General features: G+C 50.3%; 2 protein-coding genes across 2 annotated transcripts in view; one reads left to right on the top strand and one right to left on the bottom strand.

Moving 5' to 3' along the window:
• SND1 (staphylococcal nuclease and tudor domain containing 1) overlaps positions 1 to 15,961 on the top strand; it is a 438,972-nt gene that overhangs the window by 366,417 nt on the left and 56,594 nt on the right. The window lies entirely within an intron of this gene.
• LRRC4 (leucine rich repeat containing 4) lies at positions 4,711 to 8,724 on the bottom strand. Its single transcript, XM_050782568.1, has 2 exons — positions 8,580 to 8,724; positions 4,711 to 8,407 (listed from the first exon to the last, which is right to left on the bottom strand). Exon 2 carries the CDS (start codon positions 8,305 to 8,307, stop codon positions 6,346 to 6,348), a length of 1,962 nt encoding a protein of 653 aa, XP_050638525.1. The 5' UTR covers positions 8,308 to 8,407; positions 8,580 to 8,724; the 3' UTR covers positions 4,711 to 6,345.

Genomic DNA, 15,961 nt, shown 5'->3' with positions numbered 1-15,961 from the left:
TGAACCTGAAAGGCTAAGTACTATCTTAGTCCGTCTAGCTCCCACACCTAGCTTGAGAATAGCTTCTCATATCAGTGCTTCCCTGCTATAGTTTCAAAACTCTTCTTGATGGGATAAGTGAGCGAAGATCACGCCATCATCTCAAATGCTAACTTCCTTTGACAAGACAGTTTCTCCCAGGGATATCCCCCACAGGCCTAGGCCAAATCTCTGACTCACTGCAAGGGTCCATGTGCACTGAACTCATAGACATCATTATTTTTATTGGAAAACACAATTTATATAACACTGTCCCTCTGGAATAATACTCTTTTTGTGGACAAATACCGAGTTGCTCCCTCTCTTCTCCCCAGCACACTTCACCCCCCTCCCCATGACTGTGCCTTAATAGAAATGAGGAAGTGGTTCAGAGCAGATCCCTAAGTGAGCCTGTCAGGGTCAGGATTAAATTACATCCCTGAAGGCTGGGTTGCTTCCCCAAGCAGTGGACAGCCTCCAGGATAGGGAACAGGACTATTGTGGGTAGGTGGTTTGGCCCAAGTACTGACAGCAAAGCTGGCATGTACCAGAGGATAAAACCTGTGATCATCCTAAAATCTAATTCTAGCCTCTCATTAGGAAATCAAAATGCATTCTTTCTTCTCCTCTCAGAAAGTTGATCTCCCTGCTTTTCTTCTCCTCTGTTCCATGCCATGAATTTCACACTAACAGTCCTTCCCCATCCAGGGTCCAGCCAGCCTCTTGCTTGCTAAGGCAGAGGAATCTCCCTGGCTTTCCTCCTTGACTGCATTGCAGCCCCTTAGCCTGTGTATCTGCCATAGAACTCCATTCTTCTCTCATTTGCTCCAATTATGGTGCTTTTTACTGCCTTTCTTTTCTCCTAGCTCTGCAATACTGCTCGGAAGCTCCATGGGCCCTCTCGGTGCTACCTTCTTCCTCCTAGTGCCTCCCCCCTCCCCACTCCCAGTCCTGGTAACACTTCATGGTCAGGGAGGATTTCATCACTGACGTGAGTAATAAGGCTTTGATTGCTCTGTGCCAGAGAAACATGGGTAGGGGAGAAGACGTTAGGAAGTTTACCTTCTTGGTAAAGGACCTAGGCTTCCCAAGGTCCCAGCCCTCAGCTTGTGCACCACTATCAGCACCTTCACTTTCTTCTGGCTCACCACAGGGAAAGGTAATCTATTCCTGGACTAACTAAATCAGTGCCTTGGGACAGCTATAGTGCTGGGGTAGGGACCAGAGTACAAGGCAAGGTTTTCCTGGGAAGATAAGTATAACCACGTTTCTCACAGTGACTGGGCTTATAGATACTATTGTCTCTGACTTCTAGATCATCCTTCTTCTCTGGAGTAGCACAATAGGCATGTCTCTGGACATACACAGTGTTCAAGAATAGGAGTGGTGATGGGGCTTCTCTGTTGATCTGTATGTTTGGGCGTACTGTCAACTATTATCTAGCATTTTGCTATATGCTGTGGAGCACTAAGTGAGATCTGTATCACACATATACATATATAATTATATATATGTAAAATTTCAGTTCTCACAATCTGTGAAGTAGTGAGGTAGATAGTAATATTGTCGGTATTTTTTAGGTGAAGAAATTGAGTCTTTTCCCAAAGTCACACAGCTAGTAAGTGATGGAACTAGGATTCAACACAGGAAGACTGGCTACAGAGTCTGTGCTTGCAAGCACTATGCTATATTTTTGTGTGTGTGTGTGTGTGTGTGTGTGTGTGTATTACATTGATCTAGTTCCTGAAGCCCTTATCACTGCTCCAAGAAGTAATTTACTTCATTTTAATTTAAAGCAAAGATGAAAACAACATTATCCTGTCCAAACCATTCTTCCTCTTGCATGGGAGAGGGGTGCTTCCTAAAAGGAGTGAGACCAAGAGAGTTGCTTTGAGCCAAAAGCTGCCTTGCAGTTTAGCTGAGGCAGGATTCAGAAATGGCGTGAACAGTGCCTGCATTAGCCGATGGCATGGAGTGCTGAGTGCCAGCAGAGGAGATAAAATTGGACATATGTTTGGATATAAATGTTCCTCTCTCTCTTTTTTCTAATTTTAAGCCCCTGCTGCTTTGTTGCAGTGAAATGATGGAGCCGTTAATTATAGGCCCTGGCCCCCTGAGGTAGAAGCCTGGGGTAAGGCCCACTTAGCCCTCTCCCAGTCTCTAACCATTACTACAGAAGGAAGCCAGAGACCATGGACTCTGACCCTCTTCCCAGACAACAATAGGAATTGTCTTGCCAGGGACTCGCTGCTGGTGGTTTCACCCAGCACCCAGCAAGTTGCTGGCCTCAATACATGTTAAATAGCCATGATAAAGCTAATGTCTCTAGGCCTTAGAAACTAGCCTGTCTACCTTTACCTCCATTGATAATAGGATCCAGCTGAAGGCTGTTAAAAAGCCCTGGAGCACGTTATAGAAGTGGCAGCTACAGCATGGCACTTAAAGAGCTAGAGCTGGGGTAGATATGGTGGAGAAAAGGAGTGAAAGAGCCTCCCACTATTCTCATTGTTGGGCCAGGTAAGCAAAAACCGCTCCATTATGGGGGAACCTCTGTGGTCCAGTAGGTGTTTTAAGACCTCCTCTACACTGCAGAGTTTCCAAGGCTGGAAGGAGGCCAAGCCACCTTTTCTCACTGTAATACACCAAGTCTTATCTAGTTCACTCCTTCCCCTTTAGCTGTCACCCCCCGTGGGATCCTGCAGTTTCTGTCTGCCATTGGGCCTAAGAATCAGGAAACTGTTATGTACAGTCCTGATAATCTAACCCCTTAGCACCTGTGGAGCCCCTGTAGTCAGGCCTTAGAGGGCAGGAGAGCCAGTTCTAAAGAGATTGAACAGCTCTAAGAGGGATAAGAGAACACAGACATATCTTAGGAAGGGCCCGTTTTAACTGTGTTTTGCTAGTTAAGTATGTTCTTGATAGCCAATAGCAGAGAGAAAGCACATTGACTTAGGGGTCAAGAGACCTGGGCTTTTAGTCCCACCTCCTCCACTAGCAGTGTGACCTTGGATATGTCTTTTAATTTCTCTGGGGCTCAGTTTCTTTGACTGTAAAATGTGAAAGGATTAGACTAAATGATTTTTCATGGCTTTCAGTTCTATAATGAAAATTCTCTAACTGCGTATCATCAGCAAGAGTCTTTACATCCAACATGTTGCTATAACTACCCCCCGACGAGCTACCAACCCGTGTTCCATTCCTAAGTAACAAACCTTGGCCAGGCCAAGGATGAGTCACAGCATTCATGGCTGCATTTTTGGTACGCACGGGATGCCTCTCTGAAAAGCTGTCCCAAGTGCCTGCTACAGAGGAGGATATACCATGATAGCAAAGGAAGGTTACTGCTGTAAAAGTTGAAACTGCACGGATCAAAGGGCAGGCCTGCTGGGGTAAGGAACTCTCCTGGCAGCTCTGAGGATACTTAAATCTAGGATCCATATTCTTAGTCTCCCCCAATTCCTTTGAGGATCCTTTGAAAAGTCCTTCTCCCACAGATTGGAGCTGAATATAGTCTTCCTTGGGACAAATGCATTTGTCCATAGGACTCTTTCCCAAGATTGTTTTAGGCCCATTTCTGTACCTCACCCCTCAGACTGTTAGCCACAGACCCTTAGTCATTGCAGAGTTACTGCATAATTCCCTGTCTGCTCAAATAGCTGTCAAAAAAAAAAAAAAAAAAAAAAAAAGAAGAGTGTTAGGAAATTGGCTCCTCATCCTCTATTTCTGAAACAGCAACTTCCTCCGCAATTTCCTCTGAATGCATACCCAGGAAGCTGTTTTAAACAGCCTGAGTTGTGTCTTGTGGCACTAGGAAAGGGAGTAATTTCTTGCTTTTTCACCTGGTCCTAGCCAAGTCCCACCCTTTGCTCTCCTGCAGTTTTCTTTTTTATTGGGGGTATGGTGGTAAAGGAGAGGCAGGAGGAATGGATCTTTGGTGGCTAGAACTGTGAGTGGCAGTTTATAAGTGTGTGCCCATACATATGTGCTGGCACACTGATACCCAGAAATGATGTATATACCCAGGAGGATTAAGAATTGGCCCTTAGCCAACTGCTGCAAAGTGGAGCCTGCCTCTCTTTCCTTCCTCAGTTCCAAAGAGTTCACACCCACTCAGTCCCAATTCTCTGCATTAGTATAAATACTAGCACTAAAGAAGTGCAGGGTCCTGATTCATGCAGCCTCTCTGGACATTATTACTCGGTAAGCATCAAGAGACAGACACGTACCACGAAGACATGTTTGGATTATTTAGCACCCAGAGAACAGAAGCAACACTGCCTGTCGGAAATTTAAGCCAAACTACATTATTACAGACCTCTGAAATCCAGATCCCCCAGGGTCCTCGGGTAGAGCTGGTGCTGCCTGACCAGCAGCTTCTGCTGAGGTGGCATTTAACTTTTGGCCAGGTCCCAGGAGCTGAGGCTGACCCATTTCCCCTGCTTTTCCAGGGCACAGGGAATTTGGTTATACCCCCAACAAAGCCAGGGACTAACACAGTTAGCTTGTGGAAGGTGCACTAGAATCGGGGTGCTTTTATTTAAGCTAAGGAAAGGTTATTAACAGCTTTAGCATTTTCCCATACTTGAAAATAATTTAACATTTGTCTTTCCCCCATCATACCTCTACCCTCCCCTCCCCGCTTTTTTATTAAATAGAAATGATTGGCTCATAAGAATCTATAGGTTCAGGGTCTTATTCAATTTAACCCTTTGGGGACATTGAATTAAAAATTCAACAATATTTATTAAAATACAAAAATACACTTTTCTCACATTACAATCAGTGTTCTTTTGTTGGCAATTCCCCACCCCACCCCCACCCATACCACCCCCTTTCAAATCTGAACCCCTTATTTCCTTTTAAAGCTAAAGTAATAACTGAAAGAAGTTACATCATTAAATGGACCAGAATAACAGAGATCTCTGCCTTCCCCACCCACGCCCACCCTTTCTCTTTCACCTTCTCCTGAGGTGGCCTGGGAGAGGGAAGCTTCCCCTCAGTGTGCTCCATTCAACAGGACCCCATGTGGAACTCCATGTGTGCATGCGTGTCACTTGTAACTGTGGCTCTCAAGCTTTTTTGTGAACCCTCCTGGTTGGGAAAGGCTTCATTACTTTACATGAGCCTGTACCCTTTTCGTCTCTCCTTTTTCTTTGCTACTCATGTTCTGCCCCCACCCCATCACCACAACCGGTTGACATCAACTGTAATAGTCCCTAATGAATCAGCATTTAGAAAAGTCACCAAATCACAAGCATGAGAAAAGCTTCCACTCCCAAGCTCCCCACTTCAGGCTTCTCCTCCCTCTCCACCTTAAAACAAACAAAATCTTTTTTAAAAATCATAAAATGCCATCATTGTCTACAATCATTTGTCAGATTCCAGGAACAACAGGTGGACATGGCACAATGCTAATTTATGGCCTCCTGTGAATACATTCTCTCTGCTTTGCCCTCCCTTCCCACCCCCCTGCTGCCGCACCCCTTCAGGGGCCTCCTCCTCTTGGGAAACCCTGAATAGACACATGCCTTACAGAGTGGGTTAAGCCCAACTGCAGGAATCTGGTGCAATGTGAAAGCATTAGGCTGAGAGCTACGCCAGCTCCCATCCTTCTCTGCTCCTTCCTAAGCATTCTGTCAGGCAAGGCACACGTGTGTCCCAGTGCACAGACCCCCAAGACTTGTGCACATGGACAAAGACTCAGCCCCTTTAAGGGTTCATTTGAATTTTGGTGGTTTTCCTGCTTAAAACACATGTACAGATCTATCTTCCCCTTAGCCTCTGAAGAAAAATATTATTGCCACTAACATTTTGGCACAGTACAAATTCATGGTGCTTTTTTTTGTATTTTTTAAATAAGATAATTCTGCAAAGACAGCTCTCGGCTTAAGAAAGATGTCTGTAGAAATTGGTATTCCTGTGTCCTATGAAGCATCTTCTAAAAAATGACAAGTTCAGTCTATCCCTCTTGCCCCCTCAGCAGCCCACATCCTACCTCTTTAGGGATGTTTGTTGTTTTAGTTTATTTTATCTCAGCAATTTCAACCTTATACCAGAAATCCCTTCTGGCAGCATAGCAAGTTAACTTGTGGCTTGTACCCCACAACATTCCCAAGATTCCCCCCCACCCCCTTTAAATAGAACTTACAAGTTAGAAAATATTTTTGTTTTGACTTTTTGTTTTTAAATTTTAATATAATCTGTTTTAACCAGCCCATAGATTTAATATATAAGCATATACAAGAAAAGTCTCTCCCCACTCTGTACAAAAGTTGCTGTCTTTGTGTGCATTCTATTGCATTTTATAAGTTTTTTGGGGGAGGGGAGTCATATTTGAGTTTCCTGTACCTTGTCCTTGGTATGGGTCTGAATTATATAAGGTTCAGAGATAGTGGTGACTGTGGGGTGCAGAGAGTTCCCCAGGCTGTTTTCTGTCCAGTGGGCCCCATGTGCTGGTTTGTAGGTGTTGTAGTTAATATGGTCATGAATTGTGGGCAGCACTACTGCCCCCTCACCTGATACACCGGACGGAGCTGCTGTTGCTGCTGCGGATGTTGCTGCTGGGATGTCTTCGTCCACCTGGATAATCTCAACAGTCCGGGCGGCTGTGACTGTACTCCGCTGCTGGTGCCGCTTACGAAGTTTATAGAAGACAATCAACATGGCGGCAGCTAGCAGAGTCACTGCCACAAAGCAGCCAATTATGATCTTGGTGGTCTTCATGACTTCATCCAGACTGGTCTGCATCTTGTCAGTGGTGTCTGTCGCGGGTACTGCCACCTGCTTGGGCACACGGGTGGTCTGAATGAGCACCGTGGTAGAGGTGGTATATGCCGGCTGGTAACCAGTGGACGTGGTAGGAACAGGCTTGTACTTTCGCGTTGTGTCCTCAGGCGAGATCTCCGTGGTCTCCACTGTTACTGTGGTGAAGAAGCTGTAGTTGGAGGTGTTGAGCTCGGCCGTGCTCACATTTAGGTAGGCCGAGGCGTTGGAGTTGCCTGCCACATTGGTCACCATGCATGTGTATACCCCAGTGTCTGAAAGCAGCACGTGGGAAAAGTTCAAGGTGCCGTCGTTGAGGACAGAGATCCGTGGGTGGCGGGAGGCGTGGCTGAGCACTGTCCCATTGGGCAGCAACCACTTCACGGAGGACATAGGGGGAGTCCGACACTTAAGTTCTGCCATCCGGCCCTCAGAAATATTAAGGTCTCGAGGCGCATCCATGATGAAGGGGGCAGAGCACTGGAAAGAGGCCTGGTCCACCTCCACGAGGTAGCGGCCTCGCATGTGCATAGGAGCATGACAGCGGCCACAGCAGGTGGAATTGGTGGGTATATACTCTCGAAGCCACCAGGCTAGCCACAGAATGTCACAATCACAGTTCCAAGGATTGTGGTGTAGGTGCAACTCCACCAGGTACCTCAGCGGGGTAAAGAGGTCATGGGGCAAAGAAGAGAGGTTATTGTGGGCCAAGTTGAGTTCCACAAGTGAAGCCAGCCCGTCAAAAGCATTCCGCTCAATCAGGCTGACCTGTGAGTTCATGACCCAGAGCTTCTTGAGGGAGCTCAGGCCATGGAAGGAGCCAGGCCTGATCTCAGGGAAGTGGTTCCCTGACATCTCCAGCTCCTCCAGCCCCACCAGGGGGGTGAGATTGGGCATGTCTTTAATGTTGCACATGCCCAAGTTCAGGTATTTGAGGTTGAACAGCCCCTCAAAAGCTCCCTCAGAGATATACTCCAGCTTCTTGAGCTCCCCCAAGTCCAGGCGCATGAGGGAGGGCACCCGGTTGAAGGCGTAAGAGGGGATGCTTTCGATGGGGTTGTTGCGAAGCCAGAGCTCCCGCAGCTTGGACAGGTATTCAAAGGCCCCGCTAGGGATGACTGTCAGCCAGTTGTCGAACAGCTCCAGGGTGTTGAGGCTGGCCAGGCCATTGAAGGCCCCCACCTCAATCTGCCGGATGGAGTTCCTGCCCAACTGCAGGACCTCCAGGTGGTGGAGGTGGCGGAAGGTGTCGGCCTGGATCATCTGGATGTTGTTCTCCATGAGGTTGAGGTACCGGGTGTTGGAGGGAATACCCTGCGGGACCTCGGAGAGGCCCCGGCGGGTGCACACCACCTTGCTGAACTGGTTACTGCACGAGCAGACAGAGGGGCAGTTCTGGGGCCCGGCTGAGGCGGCAGCAGCGATGGCTGCACACAGTATCCACACTTGCGCCGTGAGGTAGACGACCGGGAGCAGGATGGCATTCCAGGTGTGGTGGTGCACAGTTACCTGCCACAAGAGCTTCATGGTGTGGCACGTTCATAATTCACCATCGCCTGGGATTTTGGCTCGGAAAGGAGAACCAGCCCTACCCCGGCTTAAGTGAGCTAGGAGCTCCTCTTTCCATCTGGAGAAGGAGGTGGGGAGGGGGCGATTAGAGAGACGGAGCGCATCGGCCGAAAAAAATCCTGCTAAACTCGAGCGGCCCCTCGTCTCCCAACCCACCCTCAAGGCAAGCCCTCCGAAAGCTACGACTCTCCCACACTGCAACCGTCCCCACCCAGTTCGCCGTCACCTACCTCGGAAGGAAGGCAGGAAAACACTGGCGTGGTGTCCTTAAGCTTTCTCCACGGGAGCTGGGCACCTCGTTCCCATTCCGACTTCTTAGTTTTAATTAACAAAAGGGGGAAGTGGTGGGGGCGGGGAGGGCAGAGGGGAGGGGAGGGGAGGGAAGGGGTGGGGGAGACAAAATGGCTTCTAGTAAATCCGGAGCCTGAGCCGGCGAAGCCGCGGAGTTGAGGCGCGCCTGGGAGAGCGAAGGCCCGGCGGGCTATGCAGGTGCATGCCCCCCCCTCCGCCCGAGGAGCGGCGCCACCAGCGCTTCCCGGCTTTGTCCTTGGACCCTGGCACGGGCTCGCTCCAGCCGCGGGAGAAGGCGCTTCATCGCCAAAGTGCGCTCCGGCGGCCCCGGCCCGCTCCCCGGGCCGCCGCCGGAGGGGGTGCGGGGGCGCCCCGAAGCCGCCCAGGCCGCGCTCGCTCGATGCTGCGCTCCCTCTCCCCGCGTCGGCCGCTCCGGGCCGGCGGCAGCTGATTGCGGTCGTGAGCTCGCAGGGCGGCGAGAGTTAAGAGGTGTTCGCGGCGCCTTCGCCCTCCCCAGACACACACCCCCTTTCTCCTCGCCTCTTCTCGGAGGGTGGAAGAGACAAAAACCGGGCTCAGTTCTCCAGTCCGCCGGCTGCCGGCGCGCGGGGCGGCGATCCGTCAGGCGCCCGAGGGCCAGCGGCGTGGCGGCTGCGCCCGGACCCGGTCCGCCGGCCGGAGGAGCGCGAGGCGCCCGCGGTCGCGCCTGCACCACAGGCCCCTTCAGAGAGTCCGGGGGCGGGCGCGGGTCCGGCGGCGGCGGCCGCAGCCCCCGGCGGCGCGCAACCGCCCGTCGCCGCCCGCCGCTGCCCGGCCCCCGGCGCGCCGCCGGCTCCGGATTTGTGCGGAGGGAGCGAGTTCGCGGCTTTGGCTCCCGGCGCCCTCAGTGGCCGCGCCGCCAGCGGACTGCTGCAGCGGCGTGAGCAGCGGGGGTCGCGGCTGCGGGAAACGCTCCGGAGCCCGGGAACATAGTCCCCGCTGGCTAGCGGCGACGGCGGCAACAGCGGGGCTCCTGTGCGCGGCGCCCACCGTCTCCTCCTCGCGCCGGGCTCGCGGTGTTGCAGGCGGCAGCCACGCAGACTGCTCTCTCATCCTTTTGTCCTTCAGTCAGAACGTGAATGTACTGCTGACGCATACTGTTCTGGGAGAAGATTAGCGTGATGCAGTGCTCTTATGTATTAGCGCTGCTCCCCCTCCGCCGGCTGCCTCGCGGGGTTAACGCCGGCGCCTTCCAGCGCCGCGCCGGCCGGCGCCGCGCAGCCCCGCGCCTCCGGCCGCCCGTCTTCCTCCTTCCTCCTTCCTTCCTCCTCTCTTCCTCTCTCCCCCTCCCCCCTCCCCCCTCCCCGGGCCGCTTCCTCCCCGCCCCCTCTAGACGAGCGGAGCGGGGCCAGGGCGAGCGGGCGAGCGAGCTGGAGTGAGCGTCAAGTGATGGGCCGCGCGCAAGTCGCGGGCGTTCGCAGCTATTTTGGGCCGGTCGGAGGGAGCCGTTGGGTGGCCGCTGATAGGCTGGAGCGGCGCGGGGCTGCGGCGGGAGAGCCTTCACCGGCCCCCGCCCTCTGGCCCGCACCCAGCGTCCCCTGGCTGTGGAGAGCGGGGCTCAGGGGCCCGGCGGCCCGCGGCGGGGCCGCTGCAGTTGGCCTGCCTCCCGCCCGGCCCGCGTCATCCTCACCCCCGCCGACTGCTGACGGGGCGCCTCGCCGCGCCGCGGACTCGCGCTCGGAGTTCGAAACTGCGTGGTGGGGACTCGGGGGAGGGCGGTGGGGGCCACGAGGCGCCCCGGACCGAGAGCCCGGGCTTCGCTGCTGCACTGCCGCCGGCCCCTCCTTCGCTCTGCCTCACCCCTCGTGGGTTCTCACTGGGGCTTTAAATGAGAGTTCCCTTAATGAGGGTTGCGGGGGCGGGAAACAGTGGCAGGAATGACCAAGTGCGACGAGCTGGGGAATGACAACCTGGGACAGCACAGAGGCCGGCAGGAAGGATTGAGGTGAACTCCCGGAGCCCACGACACAGCCCATTCATTCATGGAGCTGCAGCCGCGGCTTCTCAGTCTTCGCTGGCCGGAGTCGCCCCTTGCTCGCCGCTGTGCACAGAGAACTGGGGGAAGGGAGGCGGGCGGCTGAGCCCTCTGCCCTGTGAGCTCGCCAGCCCCTCCTTGGCTAGGACTCTGAAAAGAACTGCGTAGCAGCCAGGGGTAGCGATTGGGAGTGGGGGTGGAGTTCTTGCTCCTATTTCTGGTAGGAGACCCTGAGGCATTTGACAGACTAGTGTAGGAGAACAGGACTAGGTCAGCTTTTTCCCACCCACCTGAAAAAAGACTGCCCCTTTCTCTGCCGATTGTGAGTGGGGCAATCTGTAGCTGAGCCCTGGGAAGCCGGTCCAGTAGAATATAACATGGTTTAATACCCCTTCCCTTCAAGAGCTGCCTCCATACTCCTCATCCCCCACCCCACTCACCGTGTGATTTCTGGCAGGCTCGCTAGATAAACCCTCATCACCTGCACGTGGGCTGTTGCTTCAGAACGAGGAGATCCTAGATTTCTCAGCTTTCTGGTTTCTACCACACCCATTTCTTAATACTGTCTTCTGCCCAGTAACCTGAACCTCCTTAAATACGCCACGGAATACTTGAAGTCCTGGAAACGGTTCCTTTGTAAGCAAGTTGGAGTGCCCATTCTTTACCAAGACCTTTCTGTTATCGTTTGCTGTCAAATATAACCTTGATAGTTTCTATTTATTGAACCCTTACTCTGTCTGTATTCCACTGTTAATATTCCCAGCAACCCTATTACTCATTTTATATGGGTCAAACATGTTGCCTCGTGTCACTAGTAAGTGATAGTGGATTTGAGCCTCAGCATGTCTCAGATGTCAAAAACTTGGGTGTGGAAGTGATTCCCCAAAGTATTCTCCCAGTGGGATGAGAACTCAGGTTTCATTCATCCACTTCAATAGTCATTTACTGGAATGCTTATCTACTATGTGCCATCCACCATACCAAGAACTTATATCTGTTCTTGTTTAATCTTCATTTACCCAGTGAAAGTAATTGCCACACTTGTCTCCATTTCATAGATGAGGGCACTTAGCTCAGGCAGGCAAATAACTTGCCCAAGGTCATACACTAGAAAATGACAGAGCCAACCTTTCCATCCAGCCTTCAAACCCTGAATCCGATGTTTTTATCACTAAGAAGAATGCCCACTGTGTCTACTCTGCATAGAGTAAATGGTGGAGGCAAGTGGAGGGGGGAGGAGGGAGACTGTAGGAAAGTTCAGTTAAGGATGTGTCAGAGAAGTAAGATGAAGGGTAGGAGATGGGCTGAGAAAATGAACTCTCATCAAGAAGAAGAATAAGGGAGACGTGGAGGTGAGTCAAACCCTGATGCTAGGGTTTAGTTCCATCTGGGCTCCTTAGCAGCCCTTTTTATGTCTTGACTGAAACCCCATCTGCATATCTTTAGTCTCAAGCAGGACACTACCGTCTAGTAGACTCAAATGTGAACCTAGCCTGACAGGACTGTGGAGGACACTCAGACTTTCTGGTGAAAGGTTCTGCTCCTTTATAGCTGGCACCAACCTAGTAGAGTCGTCTGTTGCCTTAGGAGACCCTTGGCCAGGGTCTGGATGGCAGCGATTAAGTGTGACTATCCCTCCTTCCTCAGGCAACAGGGGCTCTGCCTGGGCTGGTCCCCTGCTACTCTAGGCAAACTCAAACCCTGTCTGTTCAGCTCCAGGCTCCACAGATGAAAGCTGCTGCCCCGCACTGTAAAGGTGGATGAAAGTGGGGGCCGATTTGGGTTAGGCCAGTACTTAGTAATGAGGTTGTCTCACAGTAAATATTTGTGACTGCCATCCATGAAGGTGACTATGCCCAAGATCTGTCGAGCTCTACACCAGGCTGCTTTGCCCCTGTAAGCCAACTGGGCCAGGAAAGCACCACTGAACCTACTAACTGGACTACAGAGGAGGCTGTGGGGCTATCGTTGCACACAGCCCTTCTGAGCTGAAAGTGGGACTGCAGCCTCTCATTTTGGTAACCCAAGTACCATCTAGCCATGGCTTCTTGCTCCTCACAGCCCTGGCTTGGACTGCTGCTTGGATTTGGAATGGTGCCACCAAGGAATAAGAAGGGAAGAAGCCTACTTAAACCCTAAGAGAAAGAGACACTGGATTCAGATTGTTTTCACTCGCAGTTTCACACAGGGAGTCTCCTGTGATAAAGCCAGAGAGAGCTAAAAAAGCCATCAGTGATTGGGCAAGGCCTTTGTCAGTAGCCTGGTATTGTAGAATGAGCCCTGTGCTAAGATTGGGATACCTGAGTTCTAGTCCCCTTTCTGCCACTGATTAGACATGTGACAAATCTTAAAATAGCTCTAAACATCAGTTTTTCCATTTATAAAATCAAGGAAATGGATTAGAAAGTTTCTTACCATTCTCTTAGTCCATGATTCCTGCCCCATCTCAGATATGTAGTTCTGTGAAGAAGGTTGATCCTTTGGGATTGTAGCCAAGTCTTGGAAATGGGCCACAAAGTTAAGTGAGAATGCTTTCTTCATTTAATCCAGAGATGCACAGTGCCTTGCCTTGCCGAGCAGAGCAAATCGGACTGTGTTTTCCCAGCTACTAAAAAGACACACAGATCACAGAATGTTAAACTAAAATGGACCTTGGAGATTATCTGGATTTAATCTCTCACTTTACAGATGTCACTGATGAAGCTCAGAGAGGCACAGTGACTTACGTAAAGCTACATGACTAATTAGTATCAGATACTGTCCTTTCTGACCTCAGTTCGTCAGTCAAAATGACAATGTATGGCTAATTGGCTTTTAAACCTGGGCCTTGAAGATATTTCCAAATACCTGTCTTCTGTGGGCTTGTATGCCGGTGCGACTATACTTTGCTGGATTGGGATAAAGAGGAGTCTTCAATAGCACCTGTCTGCACTTCCTAGTGACTTTGGGTCCCCAATAGAAAATGAGAGAAATGGTCATCTAGAGGACCCAGGACTCTCCCACCCAGCCAGGATAATTGGGTTCCTAGTAAAGCCTAGGGCTAGACCACTCCCCAACCTGATATGCATCCCTGAGGCATTATCCTGAGCAGCCACTAGATGTCCATAATGCCTCATAGGGTGTTCCAGGAGTGAGTAGTCTTTGACTGGGTATCATTTTGCCACCAAATAGGCTTTGGGGCCCCTTTTAAGGGTAGGTCCATCAGTGGTAGGAACAACCAGAGCAAAGACATAGAAGGAATTTGGGAAACTAGAAAGAAAAAAGTAGTATGGAAATTGCCCTCCACAAAGGGAAGGAAAGGTATCAATTGGTGAATCAGTAATAATAAAAAGTAGGAATGCTCTACATGGAAATAGTCACTGCCTTCTTTCCAAGGTAATGAACACGTGTGTGTGTGTGTGTCTGTCTGTCTGAATTCCACCCGCGTGTGCAAACACCCATCAGGGACAACTAGCCATGAATTTTCTGTTTAATAAGTAAAATCAGAATTGCAAAAGGAAGGTTATTTTTCTTGCCTGTGATCCCATAGTGAGGCTGGCTGTGCCATTACTACCCACAGTCATAAAGGGAATGGATTTTATTCCTGGAGCCTGATGATTCAAGGCAAGACAGCTGTTCTAGAGTTACCCACTCTTCTGAGTGTGCTTAGAATCTTTTCCCCCAAGGACTCAGCTCTTTAAGGAAGTCAGAAGGGAGTGGACAGTAAAGGATAAAAAAGCATTCTCCCTCCAGGTCCCATCAAGAGCAATTTTTTAAAACCTTGGCTAAGAAAAGACACACTGCTTAATACAAATGGTAAAGAGCTATAGAATGGAAAGGCCTTTCCCTCTCCTCTAAGAATGAGTTTCCAGGGCTTACAGTTTCTTTGTGGGCTGTCAGGTTCGCGTGATGGGGAAAACCTCCCAGCTAGCACTCTGCCTCCTCTTTTGGAGTAGTTTGCACGTGTTCTAGCCACAGTCACTTACATGCTCAAATTGAAAAGAGAGGTTCAGCCGGGAGCCTTGAAAATGCACTTCTGCAGGTACATTGGCCCGTTCCAGGCCCTTGTGACTTTTCCTCTTTAATTGCCCGTGTATAGCAGTAACAGTGGTTTTAATAGCAACATTTACTGCAGCGTTGGTAGGTACTTGGTACTGTGTTAAGTACACAGATTTACTCCTCACAACAGCTCTGTGAGATGAGTACCGTCAGATTTCCCCATTTTGCAGATGAATTTAAGAAGTGTTCTCGGGATCACAGAACTGATGAGTGACTAAATTTGTTTCTTGAGGCTGCCATAACAAATCACCACATAGTTGGTGATTTAAAGCAGAAATATATTCTCTCACAGTTCTGGAGGCTGAAAGTTCAAAATCTGGCAGGGCTGCACTCCCTCCAGAGGCCCTAGGGGAGAATCATTCCTTGCCTCTTGCCCCTGCCAGCTTCTGGTGGCTATCAGCATTCCTTGATTTATAGCTGTATCACTTCATTCTCGGCCTCCATGGTCACACTACCTTCTCCTTTTCTGTCTGCCTCTCTCCTCTTGGTGACTTATAAGGACACCTGTCATCGGATTTAGGGCCTACCTGGATAATCCAGGATGATCTCCTTATCTCAAGATTCTTAATTTAAATGGGTCTTTGCAGACATAATTTTCAAATAGGTTAAGTGTCGCAGGGTTCTGGGAATGAGGAGGTACCCCTATTTTTCTGGGGGCTCATTCAGCCCATTACAGTGATAGAGCCAGGTTTCAGTCTCGGTGTAGAGCCCAAACTCAACCACTGTGATGCTGTGATGTGCCATTTAAGAGGAACAGGAAAGGGACAATGCATCTGATAACCAACAGGTGACTCTTCCACACACCTGTGCCTGTGAAGGGTAGGGGAGCCAAACAGGAGCTGTGTGGCTGTTGGGTCTTCCCACTGGGAAGGGAGAGAGTCTCTCAATCAGGAAACATCACATGAGCCGAGAGAAGGGGGCAGGCTGACAAGACACACTCAGGAGAAATCTGTCTCTTATTTTCTGTTTCTTTGTGATTCCATTCTTAATGATTTTTCTCACTTTCTCTTTACATTATCTCTAGATTTTATCCCAAAGATACTGGAACACTTAAGCATTTACCAGTAGTAACACCAAAAGTACCTCCTGCATTGCCACTAAATTTGGCTCCACTGTATCTAATTCTTAGAAATTTTGAGCTTCATGTTCATTGGAGATTAAGGGATACCTCCAGATCAGGGCCAGCAGGTACAGATGTGGAACTAAGAGCTGTGGATGGAGAGACTTCTCAGGTATCTCAAACATAAATGTGATCATTAATCCATGCCT

Source organism: Macaca thibetana, chromosome 3, assembly GCF_024542745.1.
Source record: "Macaca thibetana thibetana isolate TM-01 chromosome 3, ASM2454274v1, whole genome shotgun sequence".
Taxonomy (NCBI): Eukaryota; Metazoa; Chordata; class Mammalia; order Primates; family Cercopithecidae; genus Macaca; species Macaca thibetana.
Note: the sequence above shows the minus strand (reverse complement) of the source record. Positions and strands in the feature narration are given on the sequence as shown.

Coding starts and splice junctions, on each gene's coding strand:
- LRRC4 (XM_050782568.1), bottom strand. CDS start 8,307: ATGAAGCTCTTGTGGCAGGTAACTGTGCACCACCACACCTGGAATGCC.